We start from the raw sequence: 24,535 nt of genomic DNA, 5'->3' as shown, positions 1-24,535 counted from the left end.
TGGCTGTATAACATTTTTATTTTACTATATTGACATTTTATACACAAATACTTTAGAGTAAAAATAACTGTTTCATGTAAAATTACCAAAACAAATGAAAAACACAAACCAAATACATAATTATCAGCAGAGTATAAGTGTCTTTATTTAAAAAGTATGCAAAAAACCTTCTCTTTTACAAAAAATTTGGGAATATTCTTTCTGTGTTCTCGTCCGGCAGCATCAGAACAACTCTTGACAAGATATTCTACATCCTTTTTTTAATTGAAGACATTAAGTCAGTCACAGGCTTCTCCCTCAACTACAGTGATTTCATACCTTTTGAAAGATTGCTTCTTTGCTAAATTAGAACAAGGCGGAAAAAGGGATGACCGAAACAACCCAAAGAACTGCATGCCTAATGAAAAGCTTCAAACCAACAAGCAGATGTATTTACAAATGACGTGTGGTATCAGAACTTTCCCCTACAGAGCTTACCACGTACAAAGAACATTCAGGGGGAGAAAGAATTGACATTACATTTCAACTGCAGTTTATCCTACCGCAGTCCAGTTAGGTTTACTGAACTGTATATATTATTTTTAACTTCTTTTTCTGTATTGTATCTTAACAAAAAGGCCTTTCATGAACTCTGCTACACAGAACTAGTGACTTGTATTGGACTCCTGTTTAGTAGAGGCATGATGTTATACACACAGTTGCTGCCACTGAACGATCAGCTTCACCTTACTCTTAGTAAGAAAATCTACACCTATTTGCATAAGTCACCTCAAGCACTTGCCAATTGGCGGAGTTGGACTGTTTTAACAGCAAGAAGTGGACTGACGGTTGACTTCTCGTGACAAACACATACCTTGCTCATGGCTTAGAAGGTTTCGTTTAAGAAAATCAACATGCTTAGCTGATGGAGTATTTTAAGCACCCAAGAATGAAAATAATATTAAGAGTTGATGACAGGATCTGTCAAGAAAGTGTTACAGTTATGGAGGTAATTAAAAAGGTAAGCTAGAAATGCACGCCAGGGTTTTAATTAACCAAAATCCGTCTGCAAATGAACACGCACCTATAAAGCGAGTAGCTTTGTCCTCAACGCATCTTTAAAATAAAGATGATTATTCTGTGTTTTCTGCCCTCTGACTACCAGTAAGACCATTCCTTTTCAGCTTAAGAACAACAACCCAGTACTCTCGCTACTCACCATGCAAGTACATTTTATGTTTAGAAAGTCTCAATACAAGCACTTTTTATTTAAGGGTTAAGGGTAACTGAATTAAAGGTCTTCCCTTCACTATTTGCATTGTAATTAACTTTGAAATGTTAGCGGCAGAAGGGTGTTCAGTTACAAAACGTTGGGAAATACCCTTTGTAACAATTACACTGTTTAATAACACAGAAGGGCGGAACTAAAACCATACTATTTTCAGACATCGAAAGAAATAGTCGTAAGTGTAGAAACTCAAACATTGCAGTCTACTTTTCACTGCACTTTTGTATGAAGTTCTCTCTATACCAGTCTCTCTACATTCAAAATACATTCTAACTATTTCTATTCATTGTCCATACTTCAAATTGTACCCAGCTCTGGAGCGTGCATTTGGCTTATGAAGCTTCAGAAACATCATTTGAAGTTCAGAAAGAAATTAATTTCAAATAAAAATTACACATCTTTGCACTTTTATATATGCCAGTCTGTACAATAATTTGGAAATTAAATTTCAGTCCTCTTCAAAACTATTTTCAACTCATATTTTGTTTCTAAAGAGCAAGGGATAACAACTGTGATTAACTTACGTCTTCGGTCACTAGGGTTAGCTATCATGCAGGTATAAAGCACCTGGCAGAACAGAGCATAAAAACAAGCAAACAAACAAAACAACCCACCAAAGCAGACTGCTCTTTGGGTGACGGAGATTTCTTCAAGTTTTCAAATCAGCCAATGGGAGGATGGTGGGGGAAGAAGTTTTGTTTTATATTACATGGCTAGCGTCAACAAGGTCTTCTAACAGGTTAGTACTTGCCCTCAATAAATGCAGATTATCTACATATTACAATGAAATACTCATAATTGGCTTTTCATTTAAGCCAGATCTAAACCTGGATCTCCTTCTTCAGCACAGATCTTCAGTTCTGCCTAGTCTTAGTTTCCTCTCCTTATAAAGGTAGAAGAACCCGATGCTTTGTCATGTTTGGTGTGCCTTTCAGCTCTGCTTGATTAGACGAGGGTGATGAATGTGCTTAAAAGTACCAAATTCAAATTTGGTAAGCTGCAGAGAACCAAAAAAAAGCCCAGAAAGAACCCAATCCAAACAACTGATCAGCCTGCATTTACTTCATTTCTGTTAAAAAGCACTGCAAAAATTATTTTGTAGAGGGAACACAGAACACTGACCAGTTCAACTTTTTTTTTATCACCAATTTCAGACTGTGTATCATAGAGGCCCTGACTCAGAGTTGCTGAAGTTGTGGTGATCCCTTAACTTACACTGAAACATATGCTGCTAAAAGATCCAAATTTACATAAGTCCCAGTTCTTTGTAGAAAATCATGCATGGTATTGTATTGTGAAGAAAAAGAAGCAGCTTCCATTTCAGATAAAAGTAAAAGCGACTTCTCTGGCTATATAGGAAAGGCCATGGGTTTCCACTTTCAGGTCCTAGTGCTTAATTATCTTTCTCTGTTTGCAGGGATGCAGTAGCTAGTGCTACTGCTGTAACTGGCTGCGCGATGCCATGAAGCTGCATCTTGGCCAGTTTCTTCTGCTCACATTCTCTGACCAACCGATTCAGCTCTGCTGCGCTGTATCCAATCAGAGTTTTCAAGTCACACACAAATTTGTAGACAAACCTCTTGCCTTGCACTTTGCATATCATGTCTCCATCATAATAGTATCTGTAGAAAAAAAAACAACACAAACAAATTAAGTTTTCAGAACCTGTAACTTGCATACACATACAGTCATTTACTTAAGGACACTTGGATGCTGAAAGAAGAATCTTTTTCACATTAACATTCTCATGTAATCTAACGCATCAAGATAAACTTTGGGTGTTTTCTTTCACGAAAAAAGAGAAGAGCGTTGAAAGCTGCCCCTTGCGCCCTGATATACTAAGGGGAAACAACGCAGTAATTATGAGCTGTAGAATGCACTAACCATCATTTCTAAATAGACCATCATTTCTAAGCTAGACCAATTCAAAAACAGCTTGTGGTTGAAGAAGCAGGGATGGAAGTTTATACAGTGCTTTGCCTTGGTCAGAAAGTATCATCTCTCCCCCCTCTCATTATTTTCTCTTGCCTTCTTTGCTCATCTCTGCTTTTCTGAGACAAACGGTTTATGCTGGAAGCAGCCTGAAAATCAGCACTGAGGTTTTTACAGTATTAAACAGAATAGTAAGAAAAAAGGTAAAGATATTTCTCATTCACCAGCAAAATCAAGTAAGAAGACTTCCTATTTTCCCCTAGTCCTAGAAGACAAAAGGTTAAGTTCCTAAGAAGGTAACCAAATTTCATCCCATGCTATAAACAAGCAAGTTAGAACTGAGGATATATGACAACACAGTCTAATCATATATGATGATTAGATATATGTTGAATATGTTTCTAGTTATGGCATTTGCTTATTCAAAAACCACAAGCACAATTCTCTAGACCGACATGGGCATTTTATTAGCTATCAGAATGCTTTGAATCACGTGGAAACTTTGCTTCAGAACAATAGAAGACATTAATAATTTTTCTTCAAGTCTTACTTTGCTGCAGCATAATTAAATGGCTGCCGATTGCAGGAAATCTACTAAGTTACATGAATAACAACAAACTGCTCCTCCACTTCTCATGGCAAAAAACGTTTTTCCCACAGCTGGGTGCAAGACTGAACATGTTTCTCATCATTTTCAGCAGTAATCAAAGCTGACACAGTAATTTCAGTACATCGATAAACAAAACATGTTACCATTTTTTGTTTTCATAGAAGTTCAGCTTGGCAACAGTGTTTATCTCAGCAGTAGTAAGAGGCATTAAAGATCCCTTCAGACATTCAAGTGTTAGAAAACATGTCAAGTGCAACATGGCAAGATTTTGAGGAATGTGATTTCTGTATTTCAGTTAATGAATTACATCTGTAAAACTCCTCTTATATTGACTTACAGAAACTACTGTTCAGACACCTGCTTAATATCACAGTGATAAGAACATTATTCCACATACACATTCAATGCATAACCACACAGATTCAGACAAACACGCTGGAAACAGGGGAATAGTACTGCAGCGATAAAGGCCAGGGATTCATTGGCTGGGAAGCAGCTGTACTAAGTGAAAGGCCCTGGACATCTTCACTGACTGCAAGCTCAGCATGGACTAACAGGGTGTCCAGAAAGCAAAGGCAGCCAAAGGTGAAAAGAAGCACAGCTAGGACTCACAGCTGGCACTCATGAGAGCATCTACTATACTGTGTTCAGTTTTGGGCTGAAGCACTTCCATTCCAAGAAGACTGAAGGAATTGGATTTGCTCAGCTTAGAGAATCACAGAATCATTTTTACTGGAAGGGACCCTAAATTGTCATCCAGTCCAACTCCTCTGCAATGAACAGAGGTACCTACAGCTAGAACAGACTGCTCGCAGCCCCACCCAGCCTGACCTTGGATGTCTTCAAGGATGGGGTATCCACCACTTCTCCTGGACAACCTGTTCCAGTGCCTCACCACCCTTCCTGTAAAAAACATTTTCCTTACCTGCAACGTGAACCTCTCCTCTTACTTTGAAACCATTTATCCTTGACCTATCACAACAGACCCTGCTAAGGAGTCTGCCCCCTTCTTTCTCATAGTTCCCCTTCAGAAAGGCCACTCTCATGTCTCCCCAGAGCCTTTTCTTCTCCAGGCTGAACAGCCCCATCTCTCTCAGCCTGCTCTCACAGGGGTGGTGCTCCATCCCTTGGATCACTTCTGTGGCCCTCTTCTGGACACACTTCAACAAGTCCGTGACTATTCTGTACTGAGGACTTCATACCTGGATGCAGCACTCTGGGTGAGACCTCATGAATACAGGATCACCTCCCTTGACTTGCTGGCCATGTTACTCTCTTTTTATTTTTCTCCTAGCCCAGGATGTAGTTGGCTTTCTGGGCTGCAAGGGCACACTGCTGGCTCATGTCCAAGCACCAGTACTCCCAAGTCATTTTCAGCAAGGCTGTGCTCTACCTTTTTTTTTCCTCCAGCTTGTATTGACAGTAGGAGTTGCCACAACTCAGGTGAAAGACCTTGCACTTGGCTTTGTTGAACTTCACAAAGCTAACCTGGGCCCACTGCTTGTGTCTGATAAGGTTTCTCTGGATGGCATCCTATTCCTCAGGCATGCTGACCACACCACACAGCTCGGTGTCATCTACAAACACACTAAGGGTGCACTCGATTCCACTGTCAATATAATTGATTAGGATGTTAAAGAGCACTGCTCACTCAGTGATGATGCCTGAGGGAGAGAACTCATCTGGACATCGAGCCATTTACCAGCATTATTTGTCACAGAGGAATACTTAAAGACAATTTGGTATTTTTTAAACAATGCTAGATGAGTTTACTTCCTTTTATGAAAAATAACATAGCCAAAAGTGGAAGTGATTAAAAGCCAATCTTATCAACAAATACACAACTTTACCCTAAAACTATTTAAATATTTATTGCTTAATGCTGCAAATACCCTTCTTGAAAACCAACAGAAATAGAGTTCACTGTATCCAAATAAGAAATACCAAACTAATGATTTAAGACAGCTTGTATGAATTCTCCTGTGCTCCTACAGACCAAATTAACTGGGGGAAAAAAGTCTGAAATAGAGCTACTTGCATTCCTCCCTGTTCCCTCAGCTGTATCACCTATGGATATTCAATAATACAAATCCTTTCTACTAATGTTAAACTACAGAAGTCACGATGGAATGAAGAAAAACTGTAACCAATAGTTACAGAAGAATGTTTGTCATAATATCAGAAAGAAGGACAGAAACAAGTTAATATTGAAGTCAGTAATTCAGAGTATTCAAACATTCCTTCAACTTTCCCCACTAACAAGTGCTGTTTACACACCACTAGATGTGTAACTGCTATGAAGAGAAGACTAGTACAATCTAACAGGAAGGAGTAGCTTTACAGGAACTGTTTAACTCCTTACTAAAAAAAAGCCTACAAAAACATTTAGGGCCTTTATTAAAACAGCTCAAAGTGATGTAGTCAAGAGTAAGTAAACATCTGATCAGTTTCTGAAGTTTCTTACCTCAAAGCCCGACTGAGCTTTTCATAGTTCATTGTGGGTTTGTTTTTGCGCTGCCCCCATTTTTGTGCAACCAGTTCGGGTTGATTCAATTTAAACTCTCCTTCATCGCCAACCCAAGAAATACAGTCCCGAGCATCTTTGTCAGTGAGAAGTTCTAATAAAAACTGCCACAATTGGATTTGGCCGTTGTTTCCTGTCAAAATAGGAACAAGATCCATTTTAAGTAGTCCTTTTTCATTTTCTCACCAAAGCAAACAATTTTCAACCAACAGATTTAAAGCAAACCAACGCAAAACACACAATGGAAAGAGAGCTTGTGTTTGGTTGATTTCACCTTTGCTACAACAAAAGAGATACTTTCCTGCAAAGTCCTTGATATCAATCTATGCAAAAAGAAACTCAGTAATACAAAACCTAAGACTTTTCATAAATTTGTTCCTACAACTCAGGAACAAAAAAATTATCTAACAGTACAAATAATCATTTAAAACACATCTATTCTAAAATAGTCTGAGCATGAGCTGCTTATTCTGCTTCAGGCATAAATATATACAGGCAATGGATATATATGTATATATATTTTTAATTACCTCTTTTTGCTCATTTTCTACATGTAATATTAGAAATAGGGAAAAAAGACCCATGTGCCACAGTTTAAGTCAATATATCACCTTGCACATACAATCAATCTTTAAGGTTTCTTTTTAACTCAACTATCTGCAGTTAGATTACAACATTCTCAATGAGATATAGAGAGCAGATGTAATGCTAAAGGGACAAACTGTATTTTCCCATTGATGTCAGATGATAAATTCTGGGCCTAAAAACCCTGAATGACAATAATGGACTCTCATGCAGAGTTTCAAAACAGGAAAATGTAAGGGTAAGGAGAACTAGGGACTTTAAACATCAATTCACAGAAGTGGAGAATATCAAAGCAAAAATGGCATATGAGTGAATCAACCAACCAACAAGTTTGCATATGCTTGCAACGTACCTTCTAGATACAGTCCCTTCTTATATCTGTATGTACTTTTTTTTCTAAAAACCTTGCAACCAGAGTGACAAAGACACATCCTATAAAACTGTGATTCAACTTCATGAGTATTTACCATGTTTGCATTTAGAAACTATGTAGACAATACCTGTTCTGTTCCCAGGGGAACTTCTATCTTCCCCGGAGATCCTTGGAGTTCTCTGTACTTTAGCTGCCTTTGCACTGCTGTTTATTACTTTAATGGTGGTCGGGGTAGCAGGCTGTACAGATGCTGGAATAATGTGCACAGCTGTAAAGCAGAAAACATTGCAGCACATCAATTACAAACAGCTAGACAGAGAAACATCAGATGCATAGGCATGTATTATTTATTGTCTATAAGACAACAGCAAAAGCTAGGGTTGTTCTAATTTTTTTTAACCTTTCACTAAAAAGATGCACACTGTCTAAACCACAACACTAAGAATGTAAAGAATTTTTATCGCTTCTATTAGAAATTGTGTTTCAAGACTTGTAGTAGATATGTCATGTTGTAGATAAAACATTGGCTTTAGTCTACTATAATGTGTTCCATGTATTTACATAATAAAACTCATGCCTTTGATTTCATTTTTATGCTGTTCCCGTTATTTACCTTAACGCACTCCTCTCTACAGTCACTTTGTGCCTGCTATTTAAACAAGCAACGAAGACTGGAGGACTCAAGTGTCCCATTCTAGGTGAATTTAACTGGACACAGACCCAGGATGCTGTACATATTTTTTTAGTGCATAAACTGCTCACAAGTCCTCTGAAAATCATCAGTTTTAATCACTGATGTCACCATATTACATCTAAAAGGAGCTTCTTATATTTTTCTTGTATTACTTTCCAAGCAAGTCCTCTCTTTCACACATACCTTCAATTTTTTTCCCTTTTTTAACAGTTTTTTCTTTTTTGAAAGAAAAAGCATTTTTACTTATCCATTCATTAACACAATGTATAACCCGAAATACCAAAACAAACATCAAGACCTCAAACTTATACCCTTGAGATCTTATTTCAATAGAGTGGAAAAATCTATCATCTGAAATGTAAGTTAGAAACTTTCATACTTCAAAACATACAATATTTTTCAGCTGGTAACGGAATACTGAGAAATCAAATGCATTGCTTTGAATGTTAGACTGCACTCTCTTCATCTCATTGAAGAAAGCTACGCTTTCTAGTGACTTTCTTACCATTATACCATTACAGTGCTGTATATCAAAGCATAGCACAGAATCATGGTGTCAGACTTGCAAGCAGTTAATTGTATTCATTAACTTCTGGCAGAAATACTTACGCTGATCAATAGTAACAGTTGCTATTTCACCCGTGTGTTCTTGGCTAGCCAACACATCTGCAGGTCAGAAAGAAAGAGAGCTTTACTCAAAACATTACCTTTATCATCATTTGAAAATCAAAAAAATTCTTATTTCACAGAGGGGAATCAAGCCCAACATTTTCTATCAGTTTGGAAAAGACATGCATAGCTCGTGGTCTTATGGGTATCTTGATCTCTAAGGTCCCTTCCAACTCGCACAAGACTGTGATACTGCGATACTGTGTGGTATGCAGAAACATTTAACGCTTTACCAATTATTTTCTAGAAATAAGTACATCAACAGTGAATTTCCAGGAGCCCTTCACATTCTACGTACCTAAAAGCCTTTAGCTATAAAAAGTAAAATGTGACAGAAACACTTTTTGGTCTGCCAGGTTACAAGCAAGCACAGTAAGTCTGAGGGCATATTTATACACATAGAAATGCATCACTTATCAGTCACGCTGTGCAGACTAAGAATTTAACTTCCTATATGCTTAATGCTCTTCAATTCTATGTGAGGCAGAGACACACACTAAATCACTTGTTAATATTTAATCATAAAATTCTCAAACTCAGGAGACACACAAACTAAGAATCTTAATTTAAAAAAGCAAGAACACAAAGGACTTATCAATCCCTACTTCTTCCATATTAGTTAAGAAGTCTGACGAACAATGGGGAAACTGCTCATCACGCAGACATGCTTCTTAACAGCGGACATTCTTACTTACACCTCCCGTTACTTTGTGCCGATGCTCTCATTTTTACTGCTAATATTAAACAGAGGAAAAACAGCTACCTTCAACTAATTTTAAGAATAAATAAGAGAAAAGGGTGAGTTAAATAAAACCGGTTACAGACAAATCTCCCATACACTTTCGAAGAAGCTCCAAGTGACTCCATAGAATCTCCCCACGTGGAACTCGCTGGAAGAAGTCTTCTTGAGTGAGGCTGCAGAGCTCGCGCCCAGGAATGCTGAGTGCATTAAGGTCAATGTCTGACATGCTGAACTCCTTCATCACCCACACCACCCAGTGGAGCACTTGGTCTGTTGACCACTGCACAGGGTCTGGAAAAACAAAGAAATGAAACTGCAATACATCCATCAGGAAACGTGAGGTCCCTTCTCCATGAGGTTACAGACATAGTCCTTACTGTAACTTCAAACGATGAAATACAAGTGGCCACTGAGCCATGGGATTCAAGAAAGTGCATCCTAGAGATCATTTTTCTACACAACTCTTAAAGGCCCAACAATTTATTTATTTTATTTTTAAAAGCCTGTTCCTAGGCCAGTCAGTGCTTATATTCAAGATTCAACGAGGGTATGTTTTCAACTATGCATTTATTTTAAGACAAGCTATTGTATAACATGAAGGAGAGGCATGGTTCTAATGACTGAATTTGACTAGATGTAAAGACAGACTTCTCTTAAAATGCTAATGGAATGGTATTGTTTGGCTGGTAGATGGAAAGGGATTTTCCTTAGGGAAAAAAAGCGTGATGCTGTAATATGAAATAGTTATGGAAGAAATATATCTGAGTTTTGCAGGAAATATATCTGAGTTTCATCATAAAAGTGCGTGATAATGCTGAACTATTAAATCCTACATTCACTCAACATTATCCAAGTTTCTAAACCACTTAAAATCACAGTTGTACTGAGTTTGGCTGGGATGGAATTAATTTTCTCCATAGCAGTCTATGTGTTGCTGTGTTTTAGATTTGCAACCAAGTGAAGTGTTGACAACAGACTGACATTCTAGCAACTGCTAAGCAGAACTTAAAGTGCACGAGTCCTTCTCTTTCTCACTCAGCTTCCTGAGTGAGGAGGTAAGGGTGGGCAATCGACTGGTAAAGGACACAGGACAGCTGACTCCAACAGTCCAGATCACCAGCCTGAGGCTAACTGTATGAGGTTCAGTAAAGACCAAGTGATGGGTTCTGCATTTTAGTCAGAACAACGCACAAAAACTACAGGGTTGGGGCAGAGTGGATGGAAATCCGTGCAGAGGAAAAGGATCTGGGGTTATTAGTTGACAGCCAGCTGTATGTGAGTCAGCAGCGTACTCAGATGCCCAAAAGCACCCTGGCTCGTATCAGAAGGAGGATAATCAGCAGGAGTAAGGAGGTGATCACACCTCTGTACCCAGCACTGGTGAGGTCACAACTTGAGCACCGTATTCTGTTTTGGGCCCGTCATTAAAGAGACATTGAGGCCCTGGAGTGCACCCAGAGAAGGACAAGAAAGCTTGTGATGGGTCTGAAGAGCAGCTGAGGGAGCTGGGATTTTTCAGTCCGGCAAAGAAGAGGCTCTGGGGAGACCTCGTGGCTCACAACAAACATCTGGAAGGAGGTGTCAAGGTGGAGGTTGGCCTCTTGTCCCAGGTAAGTGTGATAGGATAGGCCTTAAGTTGTACTAGGGGAGACACTGACTGGATGTTAGGAAAAATTTCTTCTTTCCGAAACAGTCGTAAGGCACTGGAACAGGCTGCCCAGAGAAGTGGGGTCACTACACCCTGGGAACTAAATACTGGCAAACAAACATTAATACTCTTGGACTAAATGATCTTGTACGTCCTTTCCAACCTTGTGATTCTGTGATTCTATGATTCTTAATACAAAGATTTCTGCTGTAGTAAACTAGTATGATCTTCCTGGAAAATCTGCACTCCCATGACACAAAAGACATTCAACTTCTACAGCCACAGTTGTGGATTTTACTTAAAGCAACAGAACTATTAAAGCTTAGTAACAACATTATTGAGCACTATAACAACATGGTTTTAAATAGCTTTCTTTGTATATGGGAGAACTTGATGAAAAATGTCACTCTGTTCTGATAATGCATTATATCTTTACAAACATTCTGCATCAAATCCTTGACTATCAACAGAAAGAGCACAATAAGAGCTATTTTGGAAATACTCACCAATGAAAACAATTAAAAGGTATCAAAAGACCACTGCTTTAGTTATCAAAAATATGTTTAAATACTGGCAAGATACTGCAAAGACGTGTAACTACACTGGAATTTTTAAGCACTTCTGAACTTCCTTTTCCAAATACCCTCTCATTCTGCAGTTGTGCTTATAGAGTACGGTTTCATTTGCTGAACATACCTCAACAGTGCATTGCATTCAGCAAGTCAGAACACGCAACTCAGCCAGATAATCTCCTGAGCATGATGATGGTCAAAAAAAACCCCAAACCACCCTACAGTTTTCAACTCAATCCTCAGCAGGCGTTCAGAGGTGCTTTTCCTAAAGCAACAATAAACGAGCAACCTGCTCATATCAACATTAATTCAGAAGAGGTGATGATTTACTAGAATATCCTTATGTTCTCTGAATTTTCTTTCTCCCCCACTATGTTGAAGCCAAGCATGGCTTTCCATGCAACACGTGAGCTTACAACGCTGCAACTCACAAAACAATTTGTTTCATGACATTCAGAAGCAACCCCCAACAATTACTGAGTATAATTCGATTTCAGATATATGCGAAGAGCTTTACAGTTATCATGTGCATTTTAACGGAGAAGGAAGAAAACTGCTTTCTAAAAACTCAGTGTAAAGGACGTACTGGAACAAAAAGCATCATCATTTTAATAGAAATATTAGAAACACTGATTCTTCTTATCTCTGCATAAGATAAAGCTAAATTGATCTGTACTGCACTTATTCATAACATGCCTATGAGCTATCTGAACACTTGAATTACAGAACCCAAATTAATTATCATTTACAGAAAGAAATGTCTCCTGCCCTAAAACAAACAGAAGAACCAAGGCCAGGCTGGATGTGGCTCTGGGCGGCCTGGTCTGGTGGCTGGCAACCCTGAACATAACAGGGGAGATGAAACTAGAAGATCAATGTGGCCCCTTTCAACCCTGGCTGACCCATGATTCTATGAACCAGCCCCCACCTCCCCAACCCAACACACACACAATTCACCATCAGGTGTCATTACCATAGGGTATTCCAAGACGCTCCTGCTCCTTTCTGTAGTCTTCCAGTGCTGCAGCCCATCGTGTCACCTGTTCAGAGGTCTCATCTGAAATAGCTGCAATGTGTTTTGTTCCATCTAAAGTTATCACTTGAGCTTCCTCTACAAGGTGAGCTTCAGCCTCTGCGTGGTGAGCATCTGGATCAATCACTACCTCCACAGTTTCCACAGGCTTCACGATTTCAAGGATATTTAACTTGGGGTCTGTCCCTGCGTATAGATCAAACGAAGAACATTTAAGAACAATTGATTAGTTAAGTGTTAACATATTTTGGAAAGAAGCATTATATGGAAGAACCATCACTGAATTCCTGCAGGCGTCCTTAAATAAGGACTACCTCAGTAAAGTGAACACAAATTTGTCCCACACTGTCCCAGTGTTATAGTTTCATATTCTGGCACAGATCAAAATATTTGCTCTTTAAGAAACGTACTGGGGAAAACAAGAAAAAACAAATAAGCCATAAGCATCTACTGCCTTCCTCCAATCAACATGGATTATTTCCAACGTTTGCAGTTTTTCCCCCACTGTCTCTCAAGTCTACACAGGAGCAAACTTTTTCTCCCACAGCATCCTGCAGAAAACAGTACATTTGACATTAAGTTTAAGACCAAAAAGTTCTTCAGATATTCAGATAGGTAGATAAAGCAGTACGAAGGGATGTCATCCAGAGGGATCTTGATAAACTCAAAAGGTGGGCACGTGAGAACCTAATGAGGTGCAACAAAGTGCAAGGTTTTGGACTTGGATCAAGTTAATCCCAGGAATGTATAAAAACTATGAGAACTTCTTGACAGCAGCCCTGATGAAAAGGACTTGGGGGTATTGGCTGACAAAAAACTGAACATGAACCAGCTGCATGCGCTTGCAGCCCAGAAAGCCACTGGTATCCTGGTTCCATTTGAAAAGGGGTGGCCAGTATGAAGAGGGAGGTGATTGTCCCTCTCTACTCTGTCCTCATGAGACCCCATCTGGAATATTGCATCCATGCCTGGGGCCCCCAACATGGGAAAGATGTGAAGCTTTTGGAGAGGATTCAAATAAGGGCTACAAAGATGATTCAAGGCATGGAGCACCGCTCTTGTGAAGACAGGCTAAAGGAACTGGGTTTGTTCAGCCTGGAAAACAGTCGATTACAGGGACATCTCATTCCAGCCGTCCAGTATGTAAAGAGTTTACAAACAGGAAAGAAACCAACTTTTTACAAGGGTAGATAGTGACAGGACAAGGGAGAATGGTTTTAAACTAAAGCAAGATAAATTTACCCCATTCCTGGAGGTGCTTAAGGCCAGGTTGGATGGGGTCGTGGGCAATCCAACCAAGTACCTGATCTAGCAGCTGGCAATCCTCCCTCTGCTGGCAAGGGGGATGGAACTTGATCCTTGAAGTCCCTTCCAACCCAAGCCATTCAATGAATTGATTATTCTCTTATGAAAACAGAGAGTTCAAACCAGAGCAGGGATTAGCATCACTGAATATTGCTAGCTTAATTCTATAAATAACATTATTTGGGCAAAAATAAATAAAAAATCTTGCAGTGGTACATTATTCATAGGGGAAAAAAAAAAAAAGAAAAGAAAAGAAAAGAAAAAAGAAAAGAAATAGAGGGAAAGCACAAGAATCTGCTTCCCCCTCCCCCCCCCCCCCCGACTCAAGGGCACACTGTCCTTGTCAGAATAACAAACCCATCTGCTCTGCGTTACTTATACCCATGCCCTTTGCATGTGTGATTTTCTTCTATGGCTAACTGGGGATGGTGGGTGGGGGGGGAGTCCTTGAAGTATATTGTCACGTACCTCAGTTTCACACTGAAATAAAAAAATGAAAGCATAGGAAGAAAGTAGAAGTTAATCGTGAAGATCTGTATCACCTTCATCTTCTTGAAATTGGAAGGATAAGCACTGAATACTACAAGCTATGGGGTATGAATTAAGAGCAGCAGGTCTAATCCTCTGAAGGATATTTCTTTTTAACAAAAAAAACAAGAAAGATACTTCAATCCTGATTACATAAAGAACTGCAGATTCAATCTAGCACTTATCACCCAACTACATCCTGTTGAATGCTGCTTAAGTAGAACTAAAACAGATAGGCTTTCTTCTGTATAACTGATACTGAAATAACAAGAAAACAAAGTGTGCTCCCCAACTTCTACTCATCTGCTTTGCTGACGTAACTCAAGAACAGATAATTGAAGATACCCTACACTAATGTGAAGTGCCACAGAGGATTTGAAAATACAGCAACGTACATCCGTAGATGTTGCAGAGAACTGCAACTACATCAGGCTCTGTGAAAGTGATGGCAGTCCTTTGACCCAGGCATATGGAAGAGGCAAAGGGGAACAGGACACAAAGCAGAGGAGTAAAGCTAGTAACTGCTGAGGATCAATAAGGGGAAAAATGCCCTATCTAATACCTCAAACACAAAGACTATGCATCAGCAAACGTTACCAACTTGGTTAATGCTCTGCCTCAGTAGCTGACTCAGAGCTCTCATCCAAACAAAACAGCTAAAAGTGATTCCAGCCCTTCATATTCATTTTCAATTAACAACGACTACTCTCATAATCTAGTAATACACAAAACACACAAACTCACACTTCACAGAGATGCAACTGTCACTCAGCCAGACAAAAATCATTTGCCTGCTTTAATACCTGGCCTGACATGACTAACTACTCTCTCTTAGAGAAAGCTTCATACTCCACATAACTCTCACTATTTGATCCAGATTTTTTTTTCCCCACTTTGAAATTGATATGAAGTTTTGTAAGACATTTTGCATAGCTTTTATCAGTTTATGACAATTGTTTTCATTGGTACTACGTATAAGTACAGTAAACAGTGAAAAATACATCCTGACACTATATGACCATCCATTTACAGGTAGAAGGAGATAAATATTGTCTTTGTTCACAAGCATTCATATAGCACTAGATGATCCACAGGGCAGACAAATATAACTGCTTACCTTGCCTGGATACTACTTGTACACTGAGTTGTACTGTTCCATCTGTTTTCACCCCTTGATCAAAAAGGCTTCGCTCTGGGTCCAGCTTGATAAAAGCAAAAGGATTTTAAAAAATTGAAGAATTAAAATATGTATTAGTCACAAAGTTATAACAACAGTTATATATTGTGATGCCTGCAGAAATGCGGGAGGGGAATTTTCTCAAATAACATGTTATCTATGCATCTGAATACCATAAAAATCTTTCTGCTTTATTCAAACAAAAAACAAGATCAGTCTCTCATGAGTCCAGCAACAAATGACAAGGGCTACCTCAAGAATTTTTGCTTAGACAGTGTTGTCATTACACTCAATCTTCTTTCACTTTGTGGCTGGGTAAGAGGAGTGTCACCCCCAACTCACAAACCACAACGCCTCAGGTTTTTTTATTTATTCATACAGAATTTATGGGTACATGCCAAATGCTTTTATAATAATGAAGTTGATGTAAAATTAAGCTCTGTATTGTAATGTACAAAATAAAGCAGTAAATTTCATGATGAAAGAAAGGGATGAAGTATAATGCCTCAGTGGTAAGAGCTTCTATCTATAACCTTGCAATTTACCTGGATATCTTGCAGACAAATTTCATGTGCATCCAAGGAGCACAGCAGTCTGGGTTCCAGTAATTTCTTAAGATTTCCAATTGGTTCATTGATGTCAATAGCTTGATTCACAAATTCTGCCGTGGTGAAGGTTTGCTCAACAATGCTTTAAGTACCAAATGAACACAATAAATCATTAATTATACATTAGTACAGCTTGTACAATATTGTAGGTATAGAACAGATTTTTTAAAAGTGAGAAATAAGCTACATAAAAAACAAATACTGACTGTGAAATCTTAATACCATTCAGAGAAACTACTTGGGTACAATGAATTACCAAATTTCATCCTGTTGATTTTACAGCTAACTTTTTTTAAAGCTGTGTCACAGTTCAAAAGCTAAGCTAAATCAAGATTACTTTCAGACCTGAGTTTTCAATATATTAAGTTATGATTAGCACATTGCATATTATTAACCTGCATGCTGACTGAACTAATTCTGTCCACCTTGCATGCATGCATTGTATTTAAAAGTTTCACGCTAGAAGTCAAATATGAAAACTTAATGTTCAGGGTACAAAGAAGGAAAAAAAAATATATATATTCCCTTCTTGCAACAAGTACAAGTAGAAATACTCCTACATACATGAAAAGAGGTAGTTACTATTAATTCTGTAGCAATAAAATGAATAAAATGTGTGGAGATTTAACCAACTAAGATTTAATAGTATGGCATACTAGCACCACAGACTGGAGAGCGGCCCTATAGAAAAGAGCCAGAGGTTTCTGTTGGAGTCAAGTTGTATTTGAGTCAGCGGAGGGGTAGCGCTGAGCTCTGCTCTGTGTGACAGCGACAGGGCCTGAGGGAACGGCATGGAGCTGTGCCAGGGGAGGGGCAGCTGGGGGTCAGGGAAAGGGGCTGCACCACAGGGCAGTGGGCAGGGAACGGGATGCACAGGGCTGTGGGCATGGCCCCAAACCTGCCTGAGCTCAGGAAGCATCTGGACAGCGCTCTCAGGCCCACAGTTTGAATTTCACATGGTTCTGTGTGGAGCCCAGAGTTGGACTCAGTGCTCTTTGAAGGTTCATTCCAAATTGGGATATTTTATGATAGCACTACACTGGTTTCCAATAGGAGCTATGGTTCCATTAAATTCCTTAATTAGAGGAACAGAAAAACTGAAGAGAGCACAGGCAAAATGAAGACCTTTATAACCATAAGAAAAGCTGAGTATCTGTAGAATCAATCAAGCGAACAAGCGCAAGGACACAGAGATAGCAGTGATCCAGTTACTTCTACCACTTTAAAGTTACTGCTTTCACCTAGCTAGGAAACACTTGCACTTATTTCATAATTATAGTCATCTCTGAAGCATTACACAATAATAAATCAGAGTAACTGAACTGACACAGCTCTGAAATTAGTAAAACAAACTAAACATAAATAAGTCACTGTCTAATGACTCTCAAAAGCAAAGACAATACGTACCTTTCTTCAGTACATTCCTGTTTCTCATTTCCATCAATTTCTATTTCTATCAACTCCTCTGCTTCTCTCTTAGTCATGGCTGAAATGTCTTAAGAACAGAGCTAGGAACAAAGAAGAATTCTTTTTGTAAGTCACAGATGAACAAAACAAGCTGATCATTTGCATCTATCAAACACTCCTTAAACCAAATACCGAAATGTTTTCTTTAAACAACTAGGAAAACCAAAAGCTAACATAGATCTCACAGAATAGATGACAGTATCTCTTCCAGAAAGAAATGTTCCGCAGTGCAAATTCAGGACTCTAAGCAAAAACAAATACTAAGGCCGAAGTCTTGTTTTCTTGGGTGCATCTCCACTTACTGACTGCTTTTGGAATAGACAAACTAAAGCTTCTCATGACTGGTTTCAAGCGATTTCCTACAGTTCTTGGGCAGTTAATTCATATTTTGCCATCTAGATTTAGCTATGCATTTACCTTTCTCTTCAAAAGAGGCTAGAAAGGATTCCATCCTGGATACATTCTTTTCCAGGGTTAAACTAAATTCATACCAACCATCAGTAACGAGTTCTCATTTTATTAAAATGAATAATAAGTCATTAAGCTTTTAGAGAAATTGTTTAAAGAAATTCAAGCTGTTCATCATACCACATCCTTCAAAAACTGTTAGGTGAAATTAGTTGTGCTACCAGAAGAAATCATGTGCTGTACCTGATGTCAAAGTGTGAGAAGCCACCAGGGTTGGATAGGAAGTAAACAGCACCTCATTAATATCTCACCACCAGAACCTGCTTCATTCTCAGACATAGCTCCATGAAACTCTCCTAGCTGCATGGGATGGGTACATGGAAGTGCCAGCCCAAGGAGCCCAACCTCCTCTCATCTAATCTCACGTATCGTCTTCATGCTAAATGGGGAACACTTCTGAAGAGACAAGTTTGATTCAATCTCTCAAAGAACCGGTATCTACACTGCTACAGGGGATCTGGTTGACTATTAAGACTTTTAGAAATTAAGGATTGAGTAAATGAATAATCTATGAAAGAAAATAATCAGTATTGGTAAATGCGGCGAGTAAACATTATAGTAATACAGTAACTGGAACTGTACAGATGAAGGCAATATATTTTGGAGTCCCTGTGGGCTGGAGTCCAAATTGGCAGCTGGACTGGCACTGATCACACCCTCTTAAGGGCTTTGTATTCTTAACATTACACGGCTGCATCTTCCTGCCTGCATTATACCTTTGGATACCCTGAGGAAGGAGAGGAGGAGAGCAAAGTGCAGGCATGGAAAGGGGAAGAAAGATGGTTCCACTGAGCACAAGCACAAGAAAAAGAGGTGAATAGAGTGGAAAGAGGAAGAATAACATGACCAAAATGTGTGAAGTCAGTAACACTTTGAGGAAGACTAATGGGGAAAACTAGTTATGTGTTCTTACACTAAAATAGACTCCTGATAATATTAACAAGCAGCATGCTTCAAACCAAACAATGGTTTCACATGAAGTCCAATGAAACTTGCTGCTAAGGGGTTGTGCAGAGACTGAAAGCGTGTCTATGTTTGAATGGGACAAAACAAACTCAAGCAGAGCGGTTCACTGGGGATATTGACTACATAGAGCAGGGACTGTCACATCAAGAACCAACTGCAGACTCTCTGAAAGAAAGATATCTGGTATGACGTCTGGGATGTCAGCTGCCTACCGCTAACTAAATAACGTTAAGCAACAAGAAGAACAGAATCTATGCTCATCATCCCACCAGGCAACTGCAAAGCAGGGGCAGCTCATAGAGCTTATGCACCTCACCAAACATTAGAGAAAACAAACTCAGGGGAAATTTTTGTTTTAATTATATTTCCCAATCTGCCAGATTTGCAGAAGAATCACATGTGATGCTGTAAACACGATGGTTGTACAGTAGTATAAATATAATACAGATGAAATACAAATAATATTCACATAATCAGTTCCATGAAGCAGGTAGGGAGCCTTGTGACAGATAACAACAGAGGCAGCCTCTTGGGATAACAAACGGAGTGAAACCTAAAGAAGAGACTGCACAAGAAATATTTAGATGCTGCACTAAGGGACGTGCTTTAGTGGGGAAGTGTTGGTGGGTGGGTGGTTGGTTGGTTGGACTGGATGATCTCGGAGGTCCATCCACCCTTGGTGATGTGATGTTCATGCTCTCAGGAGGGTTCCACGATTCAGCTGCTTCAGTGGACACTTGTTACAGTCACCCCCGCGTTACTTCCACTGATAACTCCACGTGTGCTCAGCAGCAAATAACACAGCCTGGCCTTTACAGAGGACCCCTCGCAAGTTACCACCCAGTCTGTGTTTAAGACAGAGATGCTAAGAGGGCCAAAGTCCCGCCGATTTTCAGTTTTTTTGTTCCTTACCAAGGAACAAAAGTTCGAAAACAAACCCAAGCAGGGAAAAGCGGCCTGGTTCAACACCAAGGTCCCAGGTGGAACGCCCAATCCCCTGGCACGCTGCCGGCCACAAGCCGTATGTGCGGCTAAAACAAGCGAAGCTGCTGGGCCGGATAGGAGGCCCCCGCTCCGCGCCCAGCTGCGGCCGGGCCGTTCCCCGCCCGGTGAGCCGCCATGTGCCGCCGCTCCCCGCCGTCCCCGTTCTCTCCATGAATCCATCCCGCCCGCTTCCCCGCGGCGTCGTTTGAACCCGAAACGGAAATGAGACGCGCGGCCAGAAACGGAAACAAAACACGGGCCGTGCCGTGCCGCCAGGCCGCGTCGCGTTCACCCACCTCCGCCGCCTTTACGCACCGGCCCCGAGCGGAGCGGCCCACGTCTCCTCCCGAATCCCTCACAGCGCTGCCGGCTCCCTCCGCCCAAACCAACCACCACCACCACCAGCACCAGCACCAGCACCAGCAGCACTCCCGCCGCCCGGCTGCGCGCTCGGGATTGGGCCCGGCCGGGGAGGGCGCGCCGACACCGCCACCCCCAGCGCAGCCGCGGGAACTACAGCTCCCGGCGGCCCTCCTTGCCTCTCACCCGGAAGCGCAGCGCCCACTTCCGGCGGTGACAGCCCGGCAGCCGTTGGCCCGTCGCTCCGTCCCGTTCGAGTCGAGGCATAACCCAGCGTGCCTTGCGCCAGAGGGAGGGGCTGGGCGCATGCGCGCTGCGCCCCGTCCCAAGGTGACTGCGGCTCCTCATTGCGGGTAAGGGCTGAGTTGGGCTGTCGGCTGCGGTGAGGGGGAGGTTATGTTAGGGAAGGTTATCGGTGCGTTTTATGTGTTTTGTTTGGCCTCTTCTCTCGTGTAATCGGTGATAGAACTAGAGGGAATGGTTTTAAGCTGCACCAGGGGAGATTCAGGCTGGACATTAGGAAGTATTACTTCTCGGAAAGGGTAGTCAGGCATTGGAATGCACTGCCCAGGGAGGTGGTGGAGTCACCGACCATGGGAGTGTTCAGGAAACATCTGGGTGTTGTGTTGAGGAATATGATTTAGCTGGGTAGTATTGGTGGTGGTTGGACTAGATGATCTTCTAGGTCTTTTCCAACCTTGATAATTCTGTGATTCTGTGTTTTTTGAAGGTAAAACTCCCTTGCCGTCATGATCCTGCATCAGATCCTGCGACTTTCTTCCCTTTTTCGCTCCGCTGTCTCCGTTCACCTGAGGAGAAACATCGGTTTCTCTGCCATTGCCTTTAATAAGGCCAAAGAGCTCGATCCGGTTCAGAAGCTCTTTCTGGACAAGATCAGGGAGTACAACACAAAAAGCAAGTAAGTGACACTGAGCCTCACGGTGTGGCATGGCTCCACTTTGAACATGGTTTGAATTATTTTAGTTGATCATCAGAATGGTAATCCATAAAGTGCTATGAAAACCCCTGCTCAGAAAGGGTGGTCAGGCACTGGAATGCTCTGCCCAGGGAGGGGGTGGAGTCAATGACCCTGGGGGTGCTCAAGGAACAACTGGATGTTGTGTTGAGGGACATGGTTTAGTGGGAGCTATTGGTAATAGATGAACATTTGGACTGGATGATCTTTGAGGTCTTTTCCAACCTTGGTGGTTCTGTGAATGTAGAACTTCCATATAAACTTTCAGAACCAAACTGTTAATGAGAACTCTTTTGTGTGTTTGTTTTTTTAGGCAAGCTGGAGGGCCTGTTGATGTAGGCCCTGAGTTTCAGAAGGACATGAATGAATCACTTGCCAGACTTCAGCGGATGTACGGAGAGGGAGATCTAACCAAGTTTCCAGAATTTAAATTTGAGGGTAAGTTCATCATGTTACTGAACTTCTGATTGAAGAAAGGTCACGCTCACCAACCAACCTTTGTAGTTAATTCCCTGTTAGTTCTTGTTGGAACCATTTATCTCATATAAGATGCCCTCAGTGAATTACGTTGCTTTTCCAGTGAAGATGTGAACTTACTTAGGAACGCTTGGCATTATTGGTTCACGTGGAATGCAAAGGGACCGCACCGGCTCTGTCTTCTTTAGGACATTAGGGCAAACTTAACCATTGTTAATGACAGGCTCATCTAATTGCTTCTCTTGCTTACATCTCAAAATCTCCGTTGCTCACAAGCAGCTTTATCTAAAGTCAGGTTGGGGTGGTGTCTTTCTCCTAAGCTGTAAGCAGATGGTAGCTGAGACTCAGCAATGACTTGAGTTATATGACAAGGTTTTGGTAGCCTCAGTGAGGACAGAGGGGGCTGTCCCTGTATTGGACACAGTTGCAGTTGATTCCAGTGGACCCAGCACAGCACAGGTGTCAGCCCACAGTGACACTGGTGGCACTTGTGTGTTAAGGCACTCAGTAAACAGCAAAAGAAACCACTGCAGCTGCTGTTAAGGAATGAGGGAAAAAGATGTGAGAGAAAGCAACCCAGCTGACACCGAGGTCAGTGGAGTAGAAGAGAGATGCATGTGAAACTGAGCCTGGGAAGACAGGATCTGTGGGGAAGGTGTTTTTGCTTTGTTCATCACTACTCAATTTTCATTGGCAGTAATTGAATCTTCCACAATTTGAGTCTGTCTTGCATGGGATAGTAATTAATAAGCATTTTTTTTCCTTTAACTTGACCTCATGGTTTCTATAGCGTGGAAATTGTCTTTTGCTGTGTGTAGTTGAAACTTCATTCACTTAATCAGCTATGTGATGCTAACGAGGAGGAAAGAAGAGCTTGATTATAGCGGGGAAATGGTTTTAAGTTAAAAGAGGGAAGATTTAGGTTGGATGTTAGGGGGAAGTTCTTCACTAGGAGAGTGGTTAGGCCCTGGAACAGGCTGCCCAGGGAGGCTGTGGATGCCCCGTCCTTGGAGGTGTTCAAGGCCAGGTTGGACGGGGCCCTGGGCAACCTGATCTAGTAAATGTGTATGTTTGGTGGCCCTGCCAGGCAGGGGGGTTGGAACTACATGATCCTTGAGGTCCCTTCCAACCCGGGTCATTCTGTGATTCTGTGGTTATTAGTTGTTGTTTGAAAGCTAAGTTGGAAATAGTGGCCAACATGTACTAATATTATGACCGATTTCTTCTGGGAAAACTTAAAAACTGACTTTTTTAACAGCTCAGGTGTTGATAAAAGACATTGCAGTGGAATCCTGCCAATGGCCATGTCTTTCTTAAAGCTAATATACACAACTCTGAGATGAATAAGACTTGTTTCAAAGTGCAGTCGATGCCTTTAATGGTGCTATGGTGGTGTAACAACCAGTTTGCAGCTCAGCACCACCATGTTGCTTTTGTGCTCACCACCCTCCTCAGAAGGATGGGATGAAAATACGATTGCAGAGTGGGGAGCTTGTGGGTTGAGATAAGGACAGGGAGATCACTCACCGATTATAGTTATGTGCAAAAACAGACTGCAATTTATTGGCAGCTACTAACAGATTAGTGAGAACTAAAGCAAACTAAAAACACCTTTACCTGTCTGTTCTCTTCTACCTCCTCCCCTCATGCAGCAGAAATGAATGGGGAATGAGGTCTGTGGTCAGTCTGTAATGTTTCATCCCTATTGCTCCTCCGTGGTCACTATGCCCCTGTTCTACACCTCACATGGGATGCTGTCCTTCCCAAACTGATCCTTCATGCACTACGCTCAGGCTGCAGTTCTCCAAGTGCTGCTCCAACACGGCTCTGTACCACAGGGCCTGTGTTCAGGACCACAGTGCTCTACGCAGGTCCCCACAGGTGGCAGCTCCCCCAGCTCTTCTCCACTGTGCTCCTCCCCGATCCTCTGGGAGCTCTCCTTGGGCTGTGCCTGCTCCAGGCCTCATCAGCTACTGCACCAAGAGCCCCTCCATTGCTGCAGATGGAGATGTACTGCAAACAGTACCTTTGGACTGCAGGGGGAACGGCCTGCTCCACCGTGGGCCTCTCCTGAGCTGTAGGGAGCTTCTGCTGTGTGCCTGGAGCTCCTCCTGCCCCTCCTTCTGCACTGACCTTGGTGCCTGCAGGGTTTGTTTCTCTCACACTGCTCAAATCTGCTCTCCCAGAGGCACGCACAGTGTCATTCATGGTTTAGCTCTGGTCAGCAGTGGGTCCTTTCAGAGCTAGCTGGGAGCTGGCTCTTACCTATGTTTGGGCTCTTTTCAGAGCTACCACACCTGCAGCCCCCACTGCTACCAAAACCAAAGATACTGAATAGCTTAATGCTTAGTTTTCTTTGAATATGAGATGAATTGTTTTGTTTTAGACTGGAATAAGAAAAAACTAACGTGTCTCTCTTGGTTTACTTCTTTCTCCTTTAGAGCCCAACTTTGAGGAGACTCCAAAGTGATTTCTTTGTATCATCCTCCAGACAACGGTGTACATCCATGGAGTTGCTGAATATGGCATCAGTTGTAACTTAATAAATGCCGTGTTTCAGTTTGATTTCA

At 41.3% G+C, this 24,535-nt stretch overlaps 2 protein-coding genes across 7 annotated transcripts; one reads left to right on the top strand and one right to left on the bottom strand.

Annotated features, from left to right (window-relative positions):
• GABPA (GA binding protein transcription factor subunit alpha) lies at nucleotides 1–20,803 on the bottom strand. 4 transcript variants are annotated; one of them, XM_015880763.2, is made up of 10 exons: nucleotides 20,699–20,803; nucleotides 17,675–17,775; nucleotides 16,205–16,349; nucleotides 15,600–15,684; nucleotides 12,590–12,835; nucleotides 9,493–9,687; nucleotides 8,595–8,651; nucleotides 7,419–7,559; nucleotides 6,274–6,466; nucleotides 1–2,889 (listed from the first exon to the last, which is right to left on the bottom strand). In XM_015880763.2, the coding sequence occupies exons 2-10, from the start codon at nucleotides 17,749–17,751 to the stop codon at nucleotides 2,661–2,663; spliced, it is 1,368 nt and encodes a 455-aa protein (XP_015736249.1). In that variant the 5' UTR covers nucleotides 17,752–17,775; nucleotides 20,699–20,803; the 3' UTR covers nucleotides 1–2,660. The 4 variants fall into 4 exon arrangements, with proteins under 4 accessions (XP_015736249.1, XP_015736242.1, XP_015736258.1 ...); XM_015880756.2 differs by lacking the exon at nucleotides 20,699–20,803 and adding an exon at nucleotides 20,449–20,562; XM_015880772.2 differs by lacking the exon at nucleotides 20,699–20,803 and adding an exon at nucleotides 20,468–20,562.
• On the top strand, nucleotides 20,750–24,535 carry ATP5PF (ATP synthase peripheral stalk subunit F6). Of its 3 annotated transcripts, none has more exons than XM_015880806.1 (4): nucleotides 20,750–20,865; nucleotides 21,243–21,431; nucleotides 21,802–21,926; nucleotides 24,407–24,535. In XM_015880806.1, the coding sequence occupies exons 2-4, from the start codon at nucleotides 21,262–21,264 to the stop codon at nucleotides 24,433–24,435; spliced, it is 324 nt and encodes a 107-aa protein (XP_015736292.1). In that variant the 5' UTR covers nucleotides 20,750–20,865; nucleotides 21,243–21,261; the 3' UTR covers nucleotides 24,436–24,535. The 3 variants fall into 3 exon arrangements, with proteins under 3 accessions (XP_015736292.1, XP_015736301.1, XP_032304463.1); XM_015880815.1 differs by having other exon boundaries at nucleotides 20,856–20,927; XM_032448572.1 differs by lacking the exon at nucleotides 20,750–20,865 and adding an exon at nucleotides 20,876–20,894.

This window comes from Coturnix japonica, chromosome 1, assembly GCF_001577835.2.
Source record: "Coturnix japonica isolate 7356 chromosome 1, Coturnix japonica 2.1, whole genome shotgun sequence".
Taxonomy (NCBI): Eukaryota; Metazoa; Chordata; class Aves; order Galliformes; family Phasianidae; genus Coturnix; species Coturnix japonica.
Note: the sequence above shows the minus strand (reverse complement) of the source record. Positions and strands in the feature narration are given on the sequence as shown.

Excerpts from the sequence above, each read along its gene's own strand:
- GABPA (XM_015880763.2), bottom strand. The coding sequence starts at position 17,751 with ATGACTAAGAGAGAAGCAGAGGAGTTGATAGAAATAGAAATTGATGGA. Across the intron at positions 15,685-16,204 it reads TTTGTCTGCAAGATATCCAG|CTGGACCCAGAGCGAAGCCT; the intron begins GTAAATTGCAAG and ends GCTTTTATCAAG. Across the intron at positions 6,467-7,418 it reads TTCCCCTGGGAACAGAACAG|GAAACAACGGCCAAATCCAA; the intron begins GTATTGTCTACA and ends CTATTTTGACAG.
- ATP5PF (XM_015880806.1), top strand. The coding sequence starts at position 21,262 with ATGATCCTGCATCAGATCCTGCGACTTTCTTCCCTTTTTCGCTCCGCT. Across the intron at positions 21,432-21,801 it reads GAGTACAACACAAAAAGCAA|GCAAGCTGGAGGGCCTGTTG; the intron begins GTAAGTGACACT and ends TTGTTTTTTTAG. Across the intron at positions 21,927-24,406 it reads TCCAGAATTTAAATTTGAGG|AGCCCAACTTTGAGGAGACT; the intron begins GTAAGTTCATCA and ends TTTCTCCTTTAG.